At 46.4% G+C, this 25,977-nt stretch overlaps 2 protein-coding genes across 5 annotated transcripts in view; one reads left to right on the top strand and one right to left on the bottom strand.

The window, feature by feature from the left end:
- Nucleotides 1–20,790, top strand: gmppaa (GDP-mannose pyrophosphorylase Aa). The gene is made up of 11 exons (XM_048598558.1): nt 1–100; nt 1,460–1,621; nt 2,307–2,499; nt 3,627–3,686; nt 5,314–5,444; nt 9,009–9,143; nt 13,615–13,712; nt 15,122–15,168; nt 16,419–16,511; nt 17,059–17,227; nt 17,487–20,790. Exons 2-11 carry the CDS (start codon nt 1,527–1,529, stop codon nt 17,585–17,587), a joined length of 1,122 nt encoding a protein of 373 aa, XP_048454515.1. The 5' UTR covers nt 1–100; nt 1,460–1,526; the 3' UTR covers nt 17,588–20,790.
- LOC109924566 (rac GTPase-activating protein 1-like) overlaps nt 20,726–25,977 on the bottom strand; it is a 27,277-nt gene continuing 22,025 nt past the window's right edge. For 3 of the 4 annotated variants that reach the window (XM_048598557.1, XM_048598555.1, XM_048598554.1), the window contains 3 exons: nt 22,909–23,002; nt 21,148–21,238; nt 20,726–21,065 (listed from right to left, as the gene is read on the bottom strand). In XM_048598557.1, coding sequence (XP_048454514.1) covers nt 21,029–21,065; nt 21,148–21,238; nt 22,909–23,002 — 222 coding nt within the window. In that variant the 3' untranslated portion in view covers nt 20,726–21,028. The remainder of the gene's footprint in view (nt 21,066–21,147; nt 21,239–22,908; nt 23,003–25,977) is intronic. The other variant, XM_048598556.1, reaches the window with a different exon arrangement.

Genomic DNA, 25,977 nt, shown 5'->3' on the forward strand with positions numbered 1-25,977 from the left:
AGGGACACGGTTCCGGCCTTTGTCTTTCGAGGTTCCGAAGCCACTGTTCCCAGTGGCTGGGGTCCCGATGATTCAGCATCATATCGAGGCTTGTGCAAAGGTATCAAACTTCCTTTCAATTTCACTTGTAATTGTTGACAAATGATTATTATTGTCAATGAGATAATGAGCTGGAAATCAGCCCCGCTATTCTCAGTGTCATCGCAAAAATTCAAGAATTTTATCAAAGTTTTCAAAATTCCCTCTTTTAGACTCAAAATGAAAGCATTGAACATATTTCTGTAGGTTGACTCTTAACTGCCCTCTTGGCAATTAGGGATGGGCAATAAATAAAAATAAACAAACTTTACAAGAATTACGATTATTAGAAATAAGTGGATTCTTGCTACAGATATACTAATGAGATGACAACATTTAGTTCTCTTAACTAAAACTGTAAAATTTAAAACTCCCCCCAAATGCACACATATATAGAAAGACACAAAAAAAAACAAGGGCGTTATGGACAGAAGGAAAGACTACCAAGATAGTTCAATGGTCTCGGTTGATACGGTTCACCAAGATGATCCTTTTTGTTTGTCAGGACTTGCTACTCTTCCTTCTTCAAGTACTTTCACATGTTGCAGGAGGCACAGAGCAACTGGTTCACAACTTACGAAGCCTCTGACTTATTGGTTAAAAGCCACAACTGGTGAGAGGCAATAAATTGGACTTTTTTCAGGCTTGAGGTGTTTTTCACTGCTGAGAAAAGAACAGTGCCTTCCTTTCTGAAGATCTGATAGCTTCTGGGAGCCAATCACATAGTTGTTGCCAGGCAGAAGGCCTGATATCGACAACGAGTCACCGTTCAACACCATTCTGCCCCTTGTTGCTGGCAGAATTGCCATTTGTACACACCCCAGCTCCAGCTCATTCTGTGGCCTTCCACACTGCTTCACCCAGCAGCTGTGTAAACAGCACTTACAGTGAGAGTCAGCGAACGTGCTTTAAAAATGTGTGGTAACCATTTTGAACAAATAGTTCTTAAAATAGTCCTTATTCTTCCTGACTCATTCACAAATTTCACAGAAATAAAAGGTATGATCTTTACACAATCATCCTGAAGCCTAGTGGTGCAACCAGTAGAGTATAAAGGGACAAAAACAGAAATTGCTGGAAAAGCTCAGCAGGTCTGGCAGCATTTGTGGAGAGAAATCAGAGTTAACATTTTGGGTCGAGTGACCTTTCCTTAGATTTCATAAAGGAATATAGAAAGTACAGGCACCCCCAAAGATGTTTTACCAGCAAATAAGGAGCAAAAGGACAGTTATTTATGGCAATTAATTATAAACCAATTGTTAATTTTAAATCTGTGGTCGATGGATTTTTATTATCCAGTGATGTTAAGGACTATGGAAATAAGTCGGCTATACAGAGTTAGGTCATGTCTTAGCTAGAATCTCATTGAATGCTGGAACAGGCTGTGGGGCTGAATGGCCTCCTCCTGTTCCTGTGTTCCTCTCTGTCTCTCTCTCTAGGTTCCAAATATGAAGGAGATTTTACTGATTGGGTTTTACCAGCCCAGTGATGAATTAAACCGTTTCCTCACGTCAGCACAGCAGGAATTCAAAGTCTGTATCAGGTAATGGTTAATTGCCCTGAAAGCCCATTGTGTAATTGATATTGTGCAGGCTGTCAGGTGTATGTGCAGGTTCAGTATGCGGGGTAAAAGTCTGCTGCTGAGAGCACTGTACAGTGAGCATCACTCTCACGCTGTTCTGGGTTTGCCATCAACATCCGATTAGTTTAGTTAATACTTGCTTGGCCTCATGTCTGTTTCTGGTGATCAGAAATGACCAACAAATCACTCAGATTTTCTCACCAGCAACAGTTTTCTATCCACGATTCCCTATTCCTCTTCCTGCCAGTTTCTTTGTTCAGATACTGTCTGTATTATAGTCATGGAGAAACCACTAATGTAGGAACATAAGCCCTACAAGGCAGGAATGTTGGCTATTCAGCCCTTTGAGCCTGCCTTCCCCACGTTTGATAAGATTATTGCTGATCTGATTGTGGTTTCAGCTGCATTTTCCTGTCTGCTTCCATGAACCCTTCACTCCTTTGTCTCTCAACCCTCTGTTTAACTCCACGTTGAATATATTCATAAATAAAGGCAAAATGCTGCAGATGCTGGATATCTGAAACAAATGCAGAGTGTGCTGGAGAAACTTGGCAGTATCTATGGAGACAGAGAAACAGAGTTATTGTTTTGAGTCAGCTATGACTCTTCCTCAGAACTCTCTATCCTTATGTCCGTCTGCTCTCAGGTATCTCCAGGAGTACATAGCTCTGGGCACTGGTGGTGGGCTGTATCACTTCCGAGACCAGATCCTGTTTGGAAACCCAGAGAAATTCTTTGTCATGAACACAGATGTTTGCTGTGAGTTTCCCCTGATGGAGATGATGGAATTCCAGCAAGCTCGAGGTCACATCAACTCATTCGTCATGTTGGGCACAACTGTAAGAAAATTGTTACAATCTTTTGTAGAAAGCCTTGGAAATTTCTATTCGGCGTTAGAGGACAGGGAAGGGTGGTACAGAGCAGGCTGAAGGGGGTAGTGGTTTAGGGGCAGAGCAGTGGAGAGTGGTTCAGAGGGAAGGTTGTTTAGGGGTAGACAGAGGGATGGAGGTTCAGACTTCGATGGGTGAGGCTGGTGTAGTTTTTATCCATTCGTGGGATGTAGGCATCGCTGGCTGGTCCAGCATTTATTTCTCGTCCCTAATTGCCCTGGAGAAGTTGGTGTGAGCTGCTGCCTTGAACCACTGCAGTTCCTGTGTGTGTAGGGGCACCCAGCGCCACCAGTGATGGATTTCCCAGATTCTGACCCAGCGACAGTGAGGGAACGGCAATATATTCCCAAGTCAGGATGGTGAGTGACTTGGAGGGGAGCTTGCAGGGGGTGGTGTTCCCATGTATCTGCTGCCCTTGTCCTTCTAGATGGAAGTGGTCGTGGGTTTGGAAGGTGCTGCCTGAGGGTCTTTGGTGAATTTCTGCAGTGCATCTTGTAGATAGTACACACTGCTGTTACTGAGTGTCGGTGGGGGAGGGAGTGGATGCTTGTGGATGTGGTGCCAGTCAAGCGGGCTGCTTTGTCCTGGATAGTGTGGAGCTTCTTGAGTGTTGTTGGGGCTGCACCCATCCAGGCAAGTGGGGAGTATTCCATCACACTCCTGACTTGAGCCTTGTAGATGGTGGACAGGCTTTGAGGAGTCAGGAGGTGTTATTCACTGCAGGATTCCTAGCTTGTCACCTGCTCTTATAGCCACTCTGTTTATGTGGCAAATCCATTTGAGTTTCTGTTCAATGATAAGCCCGGCACAATGTTGATAGTAGGACATTCAATGATAACGCCTTGATCGTACACACATGATGGGTCGAATGGTCTCCTTCTGTACTGTAAAATTCTACAATTCAAGTGGGCGATTGTTACATTCTGAGATAACAAGGTGTAGAGCTGGATGAACACAGCAGGCCGAGCAGGTCTTTTTGAGACAGTCATTGCCTGACACTTGTGCGGTGTGAATATTATGGTGTGAGATGTTTAGTCGAAGCTGCTTGCTAATGCTCTCCTGTTGTCTCTCTGCAGGCAAACAGGAGGCAGTCAATGAATTATGGCTGCATTGTGGAGAATCAACAGACACACGAGGTGAGTCCCTTGCTCTGTCACAGCCCACGATGAGCTCTGGGGACAGCGAGTAGGCTCTGCCTCCTGCCTCATTGAGCACAAGTTGCTTCTATTACACAGAATGTATAGGGAGGTGATGGCCTAGTGGTATTATCGCTGGACTATTAATCCAGAGACCCAGATAACGTTCTGGGGACCTGGGATGGAATCCTGCCACGGCAGATGGTGGAATTTGAATTCAATAAAAAAAAATTCTGAAATTAAGTATCTAATGATTGTTGGAAAAACCCATCTGGTTCAGTAATGTCCTTTAGGGAAGGAAACTGCCATCCTTACCTGGTCTGGCCTACATGTGACTCCAGACCCACAGCAATGTGGTTGACTCTGAACTGCCCTCTGGGCAATTAGGGATGGGCAATAAATGCTGCCTGGTCAGCGACGCCCTCATCCCGTGAATGAATAAGGAATAGAAACTGACCATTCAGTCCCTCTGCACTGTGCAATATGGAGCATGCTGACACACCAACACCCCACCCACCCCTTCCCAAGAGTAACAGTTGGTTTGTACAGCCACCTACAGACTCACCCTGAGAATGAAAGAGAGTCATCTTTGTCAGTGAGGGACCATCAATGATGCTGTTGACTCTGCTGGTGTTAGGGCTACACACAAACCTTCTCCCAGCCTATCTCCCCTCCCTCCATCCCCATAACCAACTACTCTTTCCTCTACCATGCAGCACCTAGCTTTGCCCATAAATGGACCTACACTATCCACCTCCCCGACTCCCTGTGGGAGCGAGTTCCACATTCTCACCACTCTGTGGGGAAAGCAGTTTCTCAGGTTTGTTCCTCCTACATCAGGAAGCAATGTAAAGGAATATATCAGTCTTGTAGGGGCTTTGGTGCAGATTCACCAGAATGATAACTGGGGCTGAAAGGGTTAAGTATGAGGACAGGTTTCAGAGACTAAGTAGTTATTCCCTCTGGTGTAGAAGGTTGAATTGAGGTGTTTGAGATGATAGGATCAATAGAGAAACCATTTCCTTTAGAGAACCCCATTAAAATTGGAGCTTGGTCATTCAGGATCATTGTCAGGAAACACTTGCTCTCCAAAAAGGGAGTGAAAATCTGGAACCCTTCCATACCTTCCTATGCTGTCATTTCCATCTTAGTCCCTCCTTCAGCCAAAGTGGAGGAAATGCACTTTTTAAATTGACTCGTGGGGGTGTGTGAGTCACTCTCAAGTTCGTAATTTCCAAGTCAGGATGGTGAGTGGCTTGGAGGGGAACGTGCAGGGGATGATGTTCCCATGTATCTGCTGTCCTTGTCCTTCTAGATGGAAGTGGTCATGGGTTTGGAAGGTCAGGATGGTGAGGGGAACTTGCAGGGGGTGGTGTTCTCATGTATCTGCTGCCCTTGTTTTTGGCATTAGAGGTTCTGAACAAGAGTCATACCAGGCCCTAAACGGAGGAAGTGAATGTATAAAATGGATGCTGAGCAAGTGGGCAGCTTCATCCTGGATGGTGTTTGAGCTTGTTGGTTCTGGGTAAGCAGTGATCCGGGGTGCAGTGAGCTGTAGTTATCACTGCCCTGTGCAAGCTGTTGCTATATTGGCTCCTATATAAACTCTCCTGTTCTCCCTTTGCAGGTTCTTCATTATGTAGAAAAGCCAAGCACCTTTGTCAGTGACATCATTAATTGTGGAATATACCTCTTCACCCCAGATATTTTCCAGTACATTGGAGAAGTGTTCAAGAAAAACCAGCAGGATCTCTCCATGTGAGTACAGCAGATATATAAGGTGCTTGATCATCAGGCAGCAGCACCCAGGACATTAAGGTGCTCCCCTCAGTGCTCCTAACACAGGCTTCCCGTTATTTGGTGGCTGTCTTTCCATCTCCTAATCCTCCATTTCCTATTCGAACTCTCAGTTTGGAGATAGAGGGTTGTGTTCCAGCCCAGCACCAGAGATGTGAGGTCCTGGCATCATACCACACAGAGTTCAGTCATCATGCCTTTTTAAAAGAGTTTTCCAATTCACCTACTCTCCTATTCTTTTACCGTGTCCAATTGAATTTCAACCTTTCAAATATTTCTGCGATTGTCGTCCTTTCAGGCACACAATCCAGGCTGACGTAGCACTTTTGACCTGAGCTCCCCTTCCCTGGATTGCCTTGTGCTAAATGGGTTCAGCAACGTGACCACAACACAGGGCAGAGACCAGAGCTAGCTCCGACCTCTGGATCTTTGTGTTGGCAGTAGGAGGGATGTCACTTGTCTCTGATAGGAAATGAATGAAGATGCCACCCTGTCAGAATGGGGCTCAGTCAGTCGGTCCTGACCCAGCTCTTAAAGGGTAGAAACAACATTCCCCACTTGGCTGATCCCTCCCTTTAAATTATCACTCCTGCCTTCCTATTCCCCTGAATATCTGTGTACTGAAAGCATGGCTCAACTTTATTACAGCGGTCTTTCATTTCTCATCTCTTTCTCTCTCTTTCTCGGTTGTGTCTTCTTTCCTTTGCCTGCCCTACTCTCAGGTATCCTTTTGTTGGGTGAGTTTGGCTCTGGTAGTGTAATCTGCTCTGTAGGGCTTGTTAATCCTGGCACATTCCCATCCAGGCTCCAAGCCACAACCCCTCCTCCCCTAGAATACGTAACTCCAAGATCATTTTATTAAATATCATTAGCCAGCGATATATCTGAACAGTGGAGAAAGTTCAGGACTAAAGAATGGGTGAGGTGGGTGAGCAGGTACAATACACAATGGAGGCTGGAATGTTGACCCTGGTCTGGAGGATAATTGTGATGGAGTGGTCTGTCAGTTGTACATCATTCTGGTTTGACGGTAGCTGCAGACATTGTGTTCAGCCCTGGGCTTCTGTGGAGGGTGATCTCAGCCTTGGAGCAGGAGCAGCACAGAATGATCCCAGAGTTAACAGAAGTAAAGGACAAGAACAGGTTGCAGAAAGTGGGTCAGTGTTTTCTCGTGCACTGAAGTTTAAGGAGTGGACCTGGTTGAGGTGTTTGAATTATAAAGGGTTTTGATGGAGTTGCTCAGGAGAAGCTATGCCTCCTGGTGTGGGGAAGGGATTTGGAATCCAGGACGTTAACCTTGGTGCCAGGTGGTTCAGGGCTGAATTCCTTCCACAAATCTCGAATACGGAACCACAGTGAGGAAATGAAGATAGAGATTAGCCAAGGTCTAATCAAATGACAGACAATGGTCCAAGGGCTGAATGGTCTCTTGCTGCATCAGTGTACATCAGTCAGCAGTATTAGGGTGACCATGGTTAGTCCTTACCAGTAAATGTACTGTCAGCCCAGGAGGCAGGCTATTGTCCTCGAACATTTAATTGATTCTCTCCCTCCAGTGTCACAGTGCTGCCTGTCTCCTTCTTGTCTGAATCTGCTCTGGTTTCCTCGCTCTGTGTTTTTGTCTCTCTTTCATCTGCATGGCAGTTTTCCTTTTAAATATGGATATCTTTCAGACCAACGTTCAAATTAGGAGAAGGCCATTCAGCCCCTCAAGTCTGCTCCGTCCATCAGTAAGATCCTGGCTGATCTGACTGTAACCTCAAATTCACATTCTCACTATCCCCGATAACTCATCAACCCTCGCCCTAGTCTCTCCAGCTCTGCCTTAAAAATATTCACATTCTTCCATCATCTTCTCAGGAAGAGCATTCCAAAGACCTGTGACCCTCAGAGAAAGAACCTGTTGCTCCCTCTTTCTCTCACACTACTGTTTCTTTTAAAGTCTGTCTTTGGGCTTCTCTCCCTCCCCCTCCCTCTCTGTGCCTCTTTCCCTGCTTCACTTTCACATTCTCTTTCTCACCTGTACGTGACATACTGATACCTGTCCATATCCCATAGCCGTGCCTGGATGGGAAGGTGTTTAGAGCTGTAGCTGGTGCATGCTTTTCTGGCTGAGTGAAATGTTTCTGGTTTGGAATGTGATGTCTGACAGTGAAGAAAGCACAGACTGAAATCGGGAACAACAGGAATCAGAGATACAGTTAGCAAGGAGCTGGAATAGTAAAGTGATTGCAATAGAGGGTAGTGGCAATTAAATAAAGGATTGGTGTGTCTCACTGAGGCCTGGAGCTGAACTAAGCCCGGTGGGGGTGGGGTGGAGGAGAGGGTGAAGCACATTGGGGAAATTATGTCATGAGGGGAGAAGGGTTTTGTTGTGGTGGGGAGGGGTGGTGTCATGAAGGGAGGGAGTTGTGTCATGAAGGGAGGGGCTGTGCTTCAGTGGGGAAGAATCTGTGTCGTTGGGGGGGGGGTGAGCGGTGGGTGGGGGGGGGGGGGTAGTTGCTGAGTGTGTGAAGATTGTCGCTGTTTGGGGTGGAGGGGTGGGAGCTGCTGGAGGGGGGCTGGCATTGACGCAGTGAGTGCTGAGGGTAACGCAAACCTAACTGAGATATGGGTGAGTGTTCAGCTTCAGTCGGTGTTTAGTTCACTGCTCAGTTCCCAACTGCATCTTGACTTTTGAATGTGTGAGAAAATCTCTTTTTCCTCAGTGGTTAACACTGCTGCCTCACAGCACCAGGGACTCGGGTTCATTCCACCCGCGGGTGACTGTCTATCTGTTCGGAGTTTGCATTTCTCACTGTGTCTATGTGGGTTTCCTCTGGGTGCTCCAATTTCCTCCCACAGTCCAAAGATGTCCAGGTTAGGGTGGATTGGCCATGCTAAATTGCCCGTAGTGTCCAGGGATGTGCAGGCTGGTTGGGTTAGTCATGGGAAATGTAGGGTTACAGGGCTGGGTAGGGGGGGTGGGTCTGGTGGGAGGCTCATCAGGGGGTCGGTATGGAGTTGATGGGCCAAATGGCCTGCTTCCACACTGTAGGAATTCTATGATTGTCCCTTCGCTTAATCATTTTGCTCAGTCACATCAGATTACCTCAATGGATCGGAGTTCTGAAGCCAGAATTCCAGAGTTTTGGAGGTGAAAGTGCAATGGTTTCAGATTCTCAGCCAGTCAGTATGCCTACCTTCAGTGCAGTGACCAACAGCTCATCAAGCGGCATCTTACTGCCCAGAATCCTTGTCCTGGGCCAGAGATCAGGAGTTTAGATGGAGAAACCTCGCCCTGTTTTCCAACGCTGTGATGCCAGCCTCATGGATGAGGACCACATTCTCCAAAATTCTTTTCCCTGGCTCCACATCCAAATCTCAACTTGGAAGCAGATGGTCAATGAGGGAGGGGCATCAACCGTATCCATGTCCAATCACAAATCTGTATAACTGGTGTCTCTGTGTCCCCTGAGTGGGGCATATCTGACACAAGGAGAGGGAGTGAACGGGCTATCAGTATCTGATAACTTCATCCCACAGAGAGGAGAACACAAATGGCTGGCAGCGAGCTGAGGTTATTCGCCTGGAACAAGATATCTTCACCACCATGGCTGGCCGTGGCTTCCTCTACATTTACAAAACCGACGGCTTCTGGAGTCAGATCAAGTCAGCAGGGTGAGTGTGAACATGGCGCGAGACAGTCTGTCCATACAGAGGCACAAAGGGGTGGGGTGATTAACGGAGACACTCACAGAGGGAAGGGTCATCGAGGGGCACCGGGTACCAAGGCATGGACTAGAGAGTTCATGGGGACACAGGTAGAGACACTGGTACACCCGAAAGAACAAGCAGCCTGGAGAGACAGGAAAAGCATGAATTCAGAGACTAAGTGAATGAGTACCTGACAGAATGGAAGTAGAGATGGAGAGAAAGGTAAACTGAGGGAAGTCCCACTTTGGGCTCAATTTGTTAATCTTAACCAGAGCATCAGTTTGATGTACAGTTTGTCTCAATGTTCTGAGATTGGCTTGGTAAAATCCATTCTGAGCTCCAGATCCTGGTCAAAGCTGGTTACAATCACTGGATATCGGTCTTTTTGCTAGAGTTCAGACAAATGAGGGGGATCTCATAGAGACTTATAAAATTCGAACAGGACTGGACAGGGTAGATGCAGGGAGGATGTTCCCGATGGTGGGTGTGTCCAGAACCAGGGGTCACAGTATGAAGATTCGGGGTAGACCATTTAGGACGGAGATGAGGAGACATTTCTTCACCCAAAGAGTGGTGAGCCTGTGGGATTCGTTACCACAGGAAGTAGTTGATGCCAAAATATTGAATGTATTCAAGAGGCAGCTAGATACAGCACTTGGGGAGAATGGGATCAAAGGTTATGGGGAGAAAGCAGGATTAGGCGGTTGAGTTGGACAATCAGCCATGATCGTGAAGAATGGAAGAGCAGGCTCGAAGGGCCGAATGGCGTCCTCCTGCTCCTATCTTCTATGTTTCTATGACACAGGATCATTAAGAAAGGACAACCTTATAGAGCCCAGAAACAGGCCCTTTGGCCTATTATGTTAATGTCAACCAACAAACACTAAACTACACTAATCTCATTTACTTGGTCCATAGTCTACAATGCCCAGGCATCTTAAGTGCTGGTCGACATGCTTCTTAAATGTTGTGAGAGTACAGCAAACGTTTTGTTAACTGGCACCTATGGGGCCAGGAGTGTGCTGGATTTTCAGATATTCTAGTTATCAAGAGATCCACGTAATCAATGTAAAACCACACAGAGTAACAGAGATGTAATACAGAGGACATACGCGTCACTGTTATACTTTATATACAGCGTTGATCACTTAAAGAATAATGCAACTTTGCCCTAAATAAAACTTACCAGCAGAGACCCTTCTCACTTGCATCCTCAACTGACTACTCGGATATCGCAGAGATCGCTAGCACATGGTAAATTTCTGGTATTTGAGGTATATAATTTTTGCCAGTTTATCGTGGATCCTTGTTCATGAGGTCCCAGTTAAAACAAACTTGGCTGGACCTTCCTCCTCCAGTGTCTCAAACAGCACCTTCCATATTTCTACCACCCTCTGGGTGAAGACATTTTTCCTCAAACCTCCACTAAACTGCTTACTCCCCACATTAAACAGATGCTGTCAGGCCTTAGACATGTCTGCCATGGGAAAAAGATTCTCACAATCTACTCCGTGTGTGCCTCTCATAATTTTGTATATCTCAATCAGGTTCCCCCGTCAGCCTCCTCTGCTCCAGGGAAAACAAGCCCAGCCTATCTTGTCTCTCCCCATAACTGAGACTCTCCATCCCAGACAAAGTCCTCTGCATCCTCTCCAGTGCATTCACATCCTTCCAATAGTATGGTGACCAGAACTGCTCACATTTTTTTCCATCTGTGGCTTAACCAATGTTTTATAAAGATGTAACAAGATATTCCACACCCTGGCTAATGAGGGAGAGCATCTTATATGCCTTCCTCACCACCATGTCTGCTTGTGCTGACCCCTTCAGGGATCTACGGACTTGTACACCAAGGTCCCTTTGTTCCTCAGTACTGCCGAGGAATTATCATTCATTGTGTATATCCTTCCTTATTAGACCTCTCAAAATGCATCACCTCACATTTATCAGGATTAAATTCCATCTGCCATTGCTCTGCCCAATTTACCAGCCGATGAATATCAGACTGTAGCCTGAGACCATCCTCTTCATTACATCAGCACAGCTCAACAACACCCACCAATTTTCATGTCAACTGCAAACTTCCTAATTAAACCATTACATCCAAGTTGTTAGTGTACATAAAAATCAGCAAGGGTCCCATCCCTGTGGTACATTACTGATCACAGGCCTCCAATCACAAAAATCATTCTTTCAACATTACCCTTTGCCTCCTAGTTGTAAGCCAGTTTGGATCCAATTTAAGATAATGAGGTGTAGAGCTGAATGAACACAGCAGGCCAAGCAGCATCAGAGGAGCAGGAAGGCTGACGTTTCGGGCCTAGACCCTTCTTCAGAAAATTCCTACTATCTTTGGATCCAATTTGCCACCTTGCCTTGGATCCCATGTGGACCTTTTGGACCAGCCTTCCATGTGGGACCTTATCAAAGGCCTTACTGAGGTCCATGTAAACCACATCAACTACACCACCCTCACCAATATATTTAATCACCTTTTCAAAAAGCTGAATTAAATTAGTCAGACAGGATCTCCCTCTAACAAATCCGTGCTGACTATCCCTTATCCATCCCTACCTTTCCAAGTGTTGATTAATCCTGTCCCTCGGAAGTTTTATCGATAGTTTCCCTACCGCTGATGTCAGACTAACTGCTCTGTAATTCCCTGGCCTATCCCTGCTGTCCTTCTTGAACAAAGGAACCACATTAACCATCCTCCAGTCATCTGGCACTTCACCTGTGGTCAGGGTCAGTGAAGTATTAAATATCTCTGCCAGGGCCCCAGTAATTTCCTCCCTAACCTCCTATAGCAGTTCAGGATACATCTCATCAGACCCTGGGGATTTATGCACCTTCGTACCCTCTAAAACATCTAATATCTTGAAATCCCCAGCTACAATGTCTTTCTCTATGAATACAGATTACCCAGTTACCTGAGACGCACTGCTAAGAAAATACATACTTTGTTGAAGCTTTTCATCTTGCACTCATAGGACATTTCGCAAGAATACCAATTCAAAGGGAAGACCAACATTTATATTGCGTAAGGGGAAAGTGTTGATTGGTAGAGGCATTGCCATGGAGATTGTCAGTTAAAAGCCAGATGTTGTTTAAATTTTAAACCAGACAAGTTTACTCATTCGTTCAGGTCATTGCTCTGAGAATTGACCCCCAAACTGTCTATTTTTGCTGAGTTGAAATGGGCGCAATGTGTGGGCATGGTCTTTCTGTCTGAACAGGGTCCTGTGTATTAATGTATGTAGCATCCTGTACATATTAGTGTGGTTCACTGCATATATTGGAAGCTACACGCTGCTACAATTAGTAGTATTGCATAATAAAAATCAACCAAAGAACTATAGATGCTGGGAATATGGTAAATGAATTTCACTGCCAATGTGGTGCCAAATGTCCCAAAGACTGGTGGAAAGTATCAAACAACAAGTCCCTCCAGCTGTTCCCAGCTAGCAAGTTACTGACCGTACCCAATTACCGCACCCATACTTGCAAACTCCCAACCCATTGTTCAACATTCAATGTGCTTCTCAAATTGGACAATGTTTGCTGGATAATCTTGAATATATGAGGAATTATAATGACAATCAATTTAGGATCATCAGTCAGAGTCACAATATAATGCATATACTTGAAGCTACTTGTCTTAGCATAGAGGACCCTGTTCAGAGAGAAAGACCATGTACTCATGCTGCAGGTTTTCTAACTCATCAAACTAGGGACAGCCATTTCTCAGGGCAATAACCTGAATAAACAAGAATCAATCTGAGATAACAAGGTGTAGAGCTGGATGAACACAGCAGGCCAAGCAGCATCAGAGGAGCAGAAAAGCTGACGTTTCGGGTCTAGACCCTTCTTCAGAAATGGGGATCTTCAGAAGGGTCTAGACCTGAAACGTCATCTTTCCTGCTCCTATGATGCTGCTTGGCCTGCTGTGTTCATCCAGCTCTACACCTTGTTGTCTCAGATTCTCCAGCATTGGCAGTTCCTACTATCTCTGAAATAAGAGTCAATCTGCCTGGTTTAAAATTTAAATTTTAAACGAAGTCTGGCACTTAACTGTCAATCAAAATTAATGGATGCCTTCTCCATTCTCCATGCAACATCTCCCCATCAAAGTTCATTTGCCAACCAATCAGCACTCTGCTCTCATCCAGTATAAATATTGGCTTTCCCCTTCAATTAGTATTTCCTGTGAATTGTCTTGATGAGGGCAAGATAGAAAGTTTGGACCAAAGTGAATGTTGCTGAAAAAGAACAGTGTTCTGTATGACTGGTGATTAGTGCTCCCATGTTCCCCAATACTATACATATAGGAATTTGAGCAGGGATGACTTGGGGCTGGCTGGGAGAAACCCTCACCCCCCCAGTGTGAGGCAGCCCCCTCCTCCAAGATTAATTCTAACTCTTTGTCACTCTGCAGGTCTGCCATCTATGCCAACCGACTGTACCTTAACCAATACCAGAAAACCCACCCTGATCGGCTGGCAAAGGATGGACCAGATGGTCCTAGAATCCTTGGTATGTGACTAAACAACAACACTGCCTTTACATAGAACCACTACTAGTGTAAAGTAACCCAAAGTGCTTCACAGGAAAGTGTCAAAGAATGTTTAACACCAAGCAGTTAAAGAAATATTAGGACAGGTGACTAAGAGTTTGACCAGCAGGTTTTTATGGAGGATGTTAAAGGTGGAAAGCAAGATGGAGAGGTTTAGGGATTAGGGACTAGCTACAAGCCTAGTGCTCAATAGTAGAGTGATTCATATTCGTAACAGGCAAGAAGGCAGAATCAGAGGATTGCAGAAGTCACAGAGGGTGGTAAGGCTGGAGGAGGTGACAGAGATAAGGGGCTTGAGGATGGCACTGAGGTAGGGAGTGTTGTGGGAGTTGGAGGAAATTACAGAGATAGGAAGGGGAGGGTTCAGGGGAGGTTACAGGGGTGGGGAAGTTTGCAGAAGGTTAGGTAGGAGTGTTATAGAGACTGGAAGAGAATGCAGAGATAGAGATTGGTTTAGGGCTGGAGCAGGTTACAGACCTGGGGAGGGTGGTGAGGTTGAAGGAGGTTACGGAGAGAGGGAGGGTGGTGAGGGTGGAGATAAGGAGGGCTATAGGAGCTGGAGGAGGTTCCAGAGGTGGGGAGGAGTATAATGTCAGGAGGCACACTGTTAGCATTACTCTGCATCACAAATCAGCCATCCGGCCAACTGAGCTAACTGACCCCCTAGCAGGAGGTAGGGAAGGCAAATGGAATGTCCTTTATTTCAAAGGGAATCGGGATGGTGTTACAATAACTGCAAGGCACTAGTCAGACCACAGCTGGAATACTGTGAACAGTTTTGGGCCCCTTATCCAAGGAAAGAGGCAGTGCAGAGAAGGTTCACTCGGCTGATAGCAGGTGTGGAGGGACTGTCTAATCAGGAGACCTTGAGTACTCATTGGAATTTAGAAGGATGGGAGGTGATCTAATTGAAAGAGACAAATTCAAAGGGGCCTTGACAGGGGAGACATGGAAGGATTCTCTCCCCTTGTGGGAAAGTCTAAGACCAGGGGGCATCATCTCAGAGTAAGGGGTCACACATTTAAGACAGAGATGAGGAGGAATTTCTTCAGTGATGAGCTTGTGTAATTCTTTACCACAGAGGGCTGTCAAGGCTGGGCCATTAAATATATTCAAGGTTGAGATAGATTTTTAATTAGTAAGCGAATCAATGGTTATGATAAAGGTAGGAAAATGGAGCTGAGGATTATCAGATCAGCCATGATCTCATTGGATGGTGCAAACTCAATAGGCTGAATGGCCTACTTCTGCTCCAGAGTCTTATAAACAAATCAGTACCACGAGGTAGCAGAGCTCAGAGAGAGTGGGGGTGGGCTTCAGAATTTTGACTCTTCAAACATAACGATGCCTCTGGTGTTTTTGTTAACAGGTAATGTTTATATCCATCCGACAGCGCACATCGATCCCACAGCTGTGGTGAGTTGCCCATTGAAAGTTCATAGATTTGTTCAGTCCCGCAGCACTGAATGAGGCCATTCTGGTCTCTGAAGTCTCTGTTGGCTCTTTGAAACATATAACATGTTGAACTGAACACCCTCCTGCCCTGAAATTTTTTCTCTTCAACTATTTCTCTGATTCCCTGTTGAATGTTATTCATGGATCAGGCAGCATGTTCAGATCAAGGGAACTGACAGAGGATCAAGTATTTACGTGTCCCCTCTGATTACTGATCCTGCTATCATTGTCTGTCCATGGCCTGTGACACTAAGGTGAATAATAGAGCAAAGTTTGCAGCTGACTCTGAAAGTTTGCAGAGGGATCTAGATAGTTTAAGTGAGTTGGCGATGGTCTGGCAGATGAAGGACAATGTTGATAAATGTAAAGTCATCCATTTTGGTAGGAGTAACAGTAAAAAGGGACTATTATTTGAATGGTAAAAAATTGCAGCATCCTGCTGTAAAGAGGGACCGGGGTGTCTTTGTGCATGAATAACAGATGGTTGGTTTGCAGGTGCAGCAGGTAATTAAGGCAGCAAATGGAACTTTGTCCTTCATTGCAAGAGGGATGGGGTTTAAAAACAGGGAGGTTATGTTGCAGCTGCATAGGGGCCTGGTGAGGCCACATCCGGAATACTGTGTATAATTTTGGTCTCCTTACTTGAGAAAGGATGCACTGGCACTGGAGGGGGTGCAGAGGAGGTTCACCAGGTGGGTTCCAGAGTTAAGAGGCTTTGCTTATGAGGAGAGATTGAGTAGACTGGGAGTGTACTCACTGGAATTTAGAAAAATGATGGGGGGGATCTTATAGAAACATATAACATTATGAAGGGAATAGATAAGACAGAAGCAGGGAGGTTGTTTCTACTGGCAAGTGAAACTAGAACTGGGGGGCGTAGCCCCAAAATGAGGGGAAGCAGATTTAGGACTGAATTGAACAGGGACTTCTTCAGCCAAAGGGTTGTGAATCTGTGGAATTCCCTGCCCAGTGAAACAGTTGAGGTTACCTTGTTGGATGGTTTTAAAGCTAAGATAGGTAAATTTTTGAATAATAAAGGAATTAGAGGTTATGGTGAGAGAGTGGGTAAGTGGAGCTGAGGCCATGAAAAGATCAGCCATGATTTTATTGAATGGTGGAGCAGGCTCAAAGGGCCAGATGGCCTACTCCTGCTCCCGTTTCTTATGTTGTCTTTGTGCTGACGTCTCCACGGTTTCTCTGTTTATCCTCAGCTAGGTCCAAATGTCACCATCAGTATGGGAGTGACAATCGGAGCGGGTGTTCGAGTCAGGGAGTCCATCATCTTACATGGAGCCACGCTGCAGGTAGAACAGAGCTCCCTCTGCTGCAAATCTTAGACACAAATTGATGGGAGCTATGAGAGGAAGTAAAATGACAGGAGTTGAAGGTCAGTAAGTACAGTGTTTAAAATGACAGCGTGGAGAAGGAAGGGTGAGGGAGAACCTGGATCTTGTGGACTATCTGTTGGGGAAATCAGGTGATGTCAACTGTGGGGGCCTCAAGTTTTCAAATGAATTATAAGAATCTCCACGCACTGCCCCCATCTCACACTCCCCAGGACAGAGACAGCACAGGGTTAGATACAGTGAAGCTCCCTGTAGACTGTTGGATTTGGTTAATATTGTGTCTAATACAGTATCTTCAGAGTAATTAGAGAAAAGGACTCACTGTCTGGTCAGTACATACAAGTGGGAGCTGATTGGGCAGGGCTGAGACACCTCAAATTGGGCACAGGGTGCAGAGGCTGAGAGATCAGATGTGTAAAAACCACTTGGAGCAAGGGGTCTTGCAGATGTTGCGTGGGGTCGAGCAGAGCGGAGAGTCTGAGTGACCTTATTGCCTGTTCTCCAGGACCACAGCTGTGTGCTGAACTGTATCGTGGGTTGGGACAGCTCCATTGGCAAATGGTCAAGAGTTGAAGGAACCCCAAGTGACCCCAACCCCAATGACCCACATGCCAAGATTGACAGCGAAACGCTGTTCAGCGATGGGAAACTCAATCCTTCAATAACGATACTTGGTAAGAACAGATATTGAGAGACTGGTGTCTGTGTCTCACAAGCAGCTGAATGGGAAAACCTTGTGCACCATTCTTACTGACCCTCTGATGGTGCAGCGCTCTGTCGGGAATGTTACCGTATTTTGTGAACCCAGAGCTCTGGGTTGGGATCGGGATTGGGATCCAGTATGCACTTGCTGCATGATCGGTGTGTTACTGCCTGCGGCTTGGTTCACACTGCTGTGTGTTGCCTGACGTGCTGATGTTTTTTTCTCTGCAGGGTGTAATGTCAGTATTCCCTCCGAGGTGATCATCCTGAACTCCATTGTCCTGCCTCACAAGGAGCTGAATCGTAGCTTCAAGAACCAGATTATTCTATAGCCAGAGCTCAGCTGATTACTCAGGCCGTGAGCAAACAGTAACTGTTAGTCTCAGTAGATACTATCTGACTTGTGCCTACAACATCGGACGTACATGCACTGTACTGATTTCAGCCTTGTTACTTTACAGACCTGTAGAAACCTACTCAGCTATTCTTCAATTACAGAAACCGGAATTGGCTCTAAATCCAATCAAGCCCAAGCACCCAGTCCTGTGTCCTCTTCCCCCCCTCCCCCATCACTGACTCTACCCACCCATTTAATCCCCCTCCACAGCCCCGTCTACACTCTCTTCCTTCCCCCAGTGCTGACCCCTCTCCATTCCCCCAAATGTATCGATCTGTGTTGAGCTCCTTGAGCCTGGTATCTCCCACTGTTTGTAGTCACCCTTCAGTACTCTGCAGTTTACAGGCTTTGTTCGGGAGTGTAGCTCACTGTACCGTGGAGTTTCTCAGATCCTGCTTCAAGTTTATTTCCTCACTCTGTCCAGTTTCAACGAGTTTTGTTCAAACTCAGGTGCCACCATTATTGAATCTTCCACTGTGTGAGGGAGATAAAACAGGACGAAATTGATGGGGAAGTTTTGTAGGGGGGTGCTGTTGAATTAGTGAATAAAGAGAATGACGCACTGTGCTTTTTCAGAGTAGTTTACAAAGTGACCTCTTTTACCGACCCTCCACCAAACACAAAACCATGGAAACAGTCAGGGTAATGGTAATGGGGTAGGGGACCCATGTTTGTGAAATCACAGAGAGCAAGCCTCTGCTCAGAGGTTGGTTGGGGGTGGGGGGGGGGGGGGTGGGGGCGCGGGGGGGAAGTGGGGGAAAGGATCAGGCCCACTCTCTTTGCTGTGTGTTATAGGTTTGAAAAATCTGACTCCAAACCTCAGGCTAATTCTAGTACGCACTACCCTGTCTACCACTGTCCCACTGCACCTTCACCATATGTACAGCTGCAGTAGACAGCACAGAACTAGATACATGTCATAATCAGTCTCCCTCAGCCCCACTGCTCCTAAATTCAGAGATGAGCATCCACTGGACTGGAAGCTGTGATTGGGTCTTAGCTCCTGTACTCTGGCATCTTCTGCTAATCATGTTCAAATAACAGCAACTCCACATGGTAGATGGACTCTAACCAGCAAGCTCAAAGCCTGGTCCTAAAGTAAGGAGCTAATCATGTTCAAAAGTGGGAGGTTTCATTTTCTGTTCATTGAGTCACTTTCCAGCAACAGGAATGCTGCTGGTTTCCAAAAGGAATTGGCGGAGGTGGGGTACTTGAAGGTGGAGAGTGTCTTTGTTGGGAGTTTGAAATCTGCTGCGTGGCAGTGATAGGGGTAGCAGTGGTGGGAGTTGGTTAGCTCATTTAGCTGGTCAGCTGGTTTACAGTGCTGAGTGCCACAACAGCCTGGGTCAATTGGCTGAGGCTACCACGAAGGACACTCCTTCTCAACCTTTCCCTTCACTTCAGACGTGGTGACCCTTAGGTTAAACCACCATCAGTCTCCTACCACAACTCAGCTCAGCCCTATCTGTAGTCTTCTTGGACTATGCTGACTTAAGCTTAAGTGGTAGGAAATTCAGTGGAAACTCAGACAGCAAGGAGAAGATTTAGAGAGCCTAGGAAAGAGCAAGCAAATGAAACTAAACTTTAAGTCAAGTAGGAAATTTGGGCCTTGCTGGCTGGACCATAGAATCAGCTGTACAACTCAGAAATAGACCCTTCGACAGATGAGATATCCTATATAAATCCAGTCCCATTTGTCAGCATTTGGCCATATCTCTCTAACCCCTTCATGTACCCATCCAGATGCCTTTTAAATGTTGTAATTGTACCAGCCTCCACCACTTCCTCTGGCAGCTCATTCCATCCACACACCACCCTCTGAAAAAGTTACCCCTCAGGTCCCCTTTAAATCTTTCCCCTCTCACTGTAAACCTATCCCCTCTAGTTTTGGACTCCCAAACCCTGGGGAAAAGACCTTTCTTTTTACCCAATCCACACATGATTTTATAAATCTCTATAAGGTGACCCCTCAGCCTCCAACACTCCAGGGAAAATAGCCCCAACCTATCAAGAGATAGTAGGAACTGCTGATGCTGAAGAATCTGAGATAACAAAGTGTAGAGCTGGATGAACACATGGATTGGGATGAACACATGGATTGCTGGGCAATAGGAACCCTGCAGCCCAATGGTATCAATGTGGACCTCAAGCTTCAAAATCTCCCCTCACCCTACCGCATCCCAAAATCAGCCCAGCTTGTCCCCGCCTCCCTAACCTGTCCTTCCTCCCACCTCAAGCCCCACCCCCATCTCCTACCTACTAACCTCATCCCGCCCCCTTGACCTGTCTGTCCTCCCTGGACCGACCTATCCCCTCCCTAACTCCCCACCTACACTCACCTTTGCTGGCTCCACCCCTGCCTCGGACCTGTCTGTCTCCTCTCCACCTTCTATCTGCCTCCCCCTCTCTCCCTATTTATTTCAGAACCCCCTTCCCCTCCCCCATTTCTGGGGAAGGGTCTAGGCCCAAAAATGTCAGCTTTCCTGCTCGGCCTGCTGTGTTCATCCAGCTCTACACCTTGTTATCCCAACCTATCCAGCCTCTCCCTATAACTCAAACCCTGGCAACATCCTTGTAAATCTTTTCTGAACCCTTTCTAGTATCACAACATCCTTCCTACAGCAAGGAGACCAGAATTGCATGCAATACTCCAAAAGTGGCCAAACCAATGTCCTGTACAGCTGCAAAATAACCTTCCAACTCATATATTCAAATGCACTGACCAATAAAAGGCAAGCATACCAGACACCCACCTTCACTATCCTGTCTACCTGCACTTTGCCCATCAAGGGCAAATAGGATGGGTGAGTGCTTCACTCATGTCTGTCCTCACTGTTTAAAGATAGAAATAGGAGGCGGCCATTCAGCTCAAGAGAGTGTGTTCCATCATTGAACAATGTTAGGGTGCGATACCCTAACCCTATCGCAGGGTGCAGCCTGGTTTATGCCACTAAAACTCCAGTACAGAACCACACCAAAATCAGATTTTAAACGTTGGTCACTGATGGTTCAAGTTTAATTCACCACGCTATACTACAGGAAAGGCAACTTGAAAAAGGAGACAGGCAAATCATTTATCAATGCTAACATTTTATTTCACACTGTTTGGCAGAGTCTCAATAAACTGTTACTCCCAGACTTCTCCATTTACATTTACTCATTGGGTCAATTAGAAAACACTAGGTTTAGGTAAGGAGTCACCTTGCACCCCCACCTTGGCCGAGGGTTGGGGGGGCTGGGGTGTCTGATCACCTGCCAGCTCCTCCCAAAGCAATGGGCATTACTGACTCGACGTGGGGTGGGGGTGGTTGTGGAGGAGGGGAGGCATTGCGAACGTTCAGTGAAGATTCTGACAAGCTTCTCACTGGCTTCTGTTTTAGCTCAGTGTTGGTGATGGGAATATCTTCCCAGAGCTACAAGAACACAAAAACAGGAAAGACATTAGTGACATCCTCACCTCCTACACAGCCCCCAGTCTCCTCAGCAGGTACTCACATTGCTAGGATCCCAGGGGGCATCCAGCAACCAGGGGATCGATTCACCATCTCAGCTGCTTCAGGGGAAGACAACGGTTTAAACAAGTGCCCTGATAAAGGGGAAGAAGAGTTAGAGATGGAAATAATTGCCCCAGAGGGAGGGCGGGGTAGGACAGACAGACAGACACACAGCACCCTACACTGAGGGAGCAATGGCAGGACTCTACTGGGCACAAATCGCTCAACTGAGGTACAGAGAGAATGAAAGAAACTAAATGCGTATGTGCCAAAGGAGCCTGTCACTGTCAGAGGCCAATAATAGAATGAAGTGTGGAAGCAGGCCATTTGGCCCATCAAATCCACACTGACCCCCCAAAAAGCATCCCACCCAGACCCATGCCTGTATCCCTGCATTTCCCATGGCTAATCCACCTAACCTGCACATCTTTGGACCATGAGAGGAAACCAGAGCACCTGGAGGAAACCCACACAGACTGAGAATGTGCAAACACCACACAGACAGTTGCGAGGCTGGAATTGAACCCTGGTGCTGTGAGGCAGCAGTACTAAACACTGAGCCACCATGCCACCCCAATCCTTAAGGAGAAAGCTGACCTCAGGACTGGTCTGCCCTCTCACAGGAGTACATAATGGAGCCCATGACATCTTTTCAAGGGTAGTCTGACATTATGAGCAATATTTACCCCAAGACCATACCTAACAATATTGCTGCTGGTGGGCTCTTGCTGTGCACAAATTGGCTGGGTTTCCTCTAACTGCACAAGTTTAAATTACATTTCTAAAAGCTCCATGAGTTGTTTCCAGCTTTCACTGGGTAGGCCAGTACCTGTTACCCATCCCTAATGGCCCCTGAACCAACTAGCGTCATTTCAGAGGGCAGCTCAGAGTCAACCACATTGCTGTGGGTTTGGAGTCACATGTAGGCCAGACCAGGTAAGGATGGCAGTTTCCTTCCCTGAAGGACATTAGTGAACCAGATGGGTTTTAGTCCAAGCTGTTCAGAATTATCATCTATGGATCAGGAGAGAATTGAACCCTGACGTCCTGTCTCTAAGACAAAGACACTGTCATTTTACTGCAAGAGCTCTCATTACACAACAATTGATGGTAGTTTCAGTCACCACTGATGTCAGTTTTCTATTCCACATTAAATTGTATTTAACTTCCACCGGCTGTTGCGAACCCATGACCCAGAGTATTAGCCTGGCCCCTAGAACACTTGTCCAGTGACCTTAGCATGACCATTTCTGCTGGCAGTGAGGGACTGTCTCTGGGGTAAAGCCACGTCATGGATACAAGGCTGTCATGTTGGCTACATTGACAGCTGATGTTGCCCAATCTCAGGGGTGCCTGGTTCAGTTATAAGGAACCACCAGGCAGCAGCTAATTGAAGCAGGATGGATGGATGGATGGACAGACAGACAGACTCCCCACAAACTGTTCTGAATGTTAGCATGTACTGATTGGTAAAGATATTGCCGGAAGCTAGCCCTTTCCATCAGATCAGCTCCATGTTGGACATCTTGGTGATTCTGATGAGGTTTCAATCCTGCTCAAATCACCCAGTGAAGTTCTTTGAACAGAGCCCTGTGTTCCCTACACATTTCTGTCCTCTCCCACCCTCTCTGCCTTCAGCACTGCCTCCTTCCTCTGCCAATCTATTGTGTGGGCTAGAGATATACAGTCCTGTTCTTCCTCACACAGGGCCGAGGCCTAATACCAAACATTTCCACCGTAATAAACAAAACCACATTCTCACCAGTTAAGATATGAGCTGGTTCAGTGTTGCTGGGTCCTACCGGCACCATCTGGCTCCAGTAATCAGAGGGCAGTGATAGAAGCTGTTCCACCACCTGAGGAAGAGAACATTAGCTAGCAGCAACAGCTGACTACGAGATGTACTGCAGAAAGTATTCAAGACACCTCTGACAGCACCTTCCCCTCTCAAAATGAAAGGTGTGAACAAGATGATAGAATCCCTACAGTGTGGAAACAGGCACTTCGGCCCAACAAGTCCACACCAACCCTCTGAGTATCCCACTCAGACCCATCCCTGAACACTACAGGCAATTTAACATGGCCAATCCACCTACCCTGCACATCTTTAGACTGTGGGAGGAAACCCACAGGGAGAAAGTGCAAACTCCACACAGACAGTTGCCCGAGGGTGTAACTGAACCCGGGTTCCTAGCGTTGTGAGGCAGCAGTGCTAACCACTGAGCCACCATGCCGCCCTATAAATGCTGCTGCAATTTCTGATAACCATCCTCACTGTCCGCGATACTGCCTATTTTAGTGACATTTGCAAACTTCCTAATCATGCCTTGTACATTCTCATCTGAGTCACTGATATAAATAACGAACAGTAATGGGCACAGCACCAACCTAAGAGGCACACCACTAGTGACAGGCCTCCAGCCCAATAAGCATTCTTCCACTATTACTCTCTGCTTCGGACCATCAAGCCAATTGTGATTCCAATTTGCCAGGTCTCCCTGGATTCGATGCGATCTAACGTGCCAGAGCAGTGTACCACGTGGAACCTTATCAAAGGCCTCACTGAAATCCATATAGACTGTCTACCGCCCTGCCCTCATTAACCTTCCTGGTCACTTCATCAATGAACTCTAACAAATTTGTGAGGCATGATCTCCCACACACGAAGCTATGCTAACTAGTCCATATCAAACCCTGTCTTTCCAAATGCATGTTTATCTTATTCTTCAGAATCTTCTCACAACAGGCTTGCTGTTCTACATTTCTCAGGTTTCTCTTTGCAGCCCTTCTTGACTAAGGGCACAACATTCGCTACCCTCCAGTCTTCTGGGACCTCACCTGTGGCTAACAATAATGCAACTAGGAAAGAAACAAGAAACCCCCCCACTTCACTCTCCCCATCAGACACTTACAGGACAGTGAGTGCCAGGTGAAACACAGAGCAAAGCCCACTCTGCTCTTTCAAAAGAGAAAAATAAAGCTGTGTTGATTTTGAACAAAAATAAAGACCCTATTTTTATGGGGGGGGGGGGGGGGGGAAAAGAAAAAAAATGTTTATCTTATTCTTCAGAGAAAAAAAAAAAAAAAAAAAAAGCTTGGACTCTCCCCAGTAACCTCTTTTGGGCATGAACCACAAGGAGTCAAAATAAAAATAGACTCCAGCAAAATCAAAGAAAAAAAACAAAAACTAAATAAGTAAATCCCCTGTGCTCTGTCAATGAACACTTCTGGTCTTGGGGCAACAATGGTTTTAAATCTAGATGAAGTTCCCCTGCTCATTACAACTAAAGATAAAATTCCCCTCACACCAATCCCCACCAAGCACATCAGAGACAGGGACAATATGGGGCTAAAATAAAAAAAACCCTTGACTTTTCCATGACAGCACCTTCCAAACCCAAGACCACCACCATCTCAGATGGTGGTGTACCAACATTGAGGAAAACCTTATACTGCAACCTTCCTGAAAGTGGCCCTGCCAGTCAGTAAGGTGGTAAAGGTGGCATATGGCATGCTTGCCTTTATTGGTCAGGGAATTGGAGCACAAGAGTCAGGATGCCATGTTGCAGCTTCGTAAGACTTTGGTTCAGCCACACTTAGAGTACTGCGTTTAATTCCGGTCGCCAAATTACAGGAAGGATGTGGAGGCTTTGGAGAGGATGCAGAAGAGGTTTACCAGGATGTTGCCTGGATTAGAGGGTATGAGCTATAAGGAGAGGCTAGAAAAACTCGGGTTGTTTTCTTTTTCCCTCTGGAGCAGCGGAGGCTGAGGGGAGACTTGATAAAAGTCTAAAATTTTGAGATGCATAGATAGGTTTGACACTCAATATTCAACCCCAACCCCACCCCCACCCCCACCCCCACCCCACTAGTCTAAAACTAGTGGTCATGCATTTAAGGTGAGAGCAGGAAGTTGAAAAGGAGATGAGAGGGGCAGGTACTTTTTAAAAACCAAGCAGTAGGAGTGTGGAACGCACTGCCAGGGGTGGTGATGGTGGGATGCAGATACGATAGGGGCATTTAAAGGACTTTTAGATAAGCACGTGAATATGCAAAAGCAGAAGGGATTAGCTTCATTTAGTGTCATGTTTGTCACAACATCACGGGCCAAAGGGCCCGTTCCTGTGCTGTACTGTTCTGTGTTCTTTTCGGGGTGATGTAGATGGGCTGGTCAGCAACAGATGGAATTTAATAGTGAAAAGTGAGGCAATGCATTTTTGGGAGAACCGACAAGGCACCGGAATACACGTCAACTGGTAGAACCCTCGGAAATAGAAGATCAAGGGAGCTTGGGTGAGACTGTCCATAGATCCTTGAAGGCAGTAGGACAGGTAGACAAGGTTAAGGTGACATATGGGACATTTGCCTTTATTAGTCAAAGCATTGAAAACAAGAGCAAGGAGAAACTTTTCCCCTTGGTAGAGGGGTCAATAACCGGGGACCACAGCTTCAAAGGAAGTGATTTCAGAACTTCCATCCACCCCCTCACCAGATGGTGGTCTGACTCTGGAAATGTCTGCCTGAAATAACAGTGGAAGAAGGAAGCCTCTAGACTCAGGCCCTGAATTTCAGAGGAGATTCACTGGGATGGAAGGCTCGGTTCTGAGGAGAGACTGGATAAACTGGGTTTGTTTTCCTTGGAGCAGTGGAGCCTGAGTGGGAGGGGATGTAACTGTGGGATACACAATTATGAGAGGCACAGGCTAGATTGTAAGAACCTTCTCTCCTCCCACCCACACCCCCCACCCCAAGGCAATTGCGTCTAAAGAACAGAGGGCTCAAGTTTAAGGTGAGGTGCAAGTGGTTTAGAGGAGGTTTGAAGAAATAAGAA

This window comes from Rhincodon typus, chromosome 7, assembly GCF_021869965.1.
Source record: "Rhincodon typus isolate 14 chromosome 7, sRhiTyp1.1, whole genome shotgun sequence".
NCBI lineage: Eukaryota > Metazoa > Chordata > Chondrichthyes > Orectolobiformes > Rhincodontidae > Rhincodon > Rhincodon typus.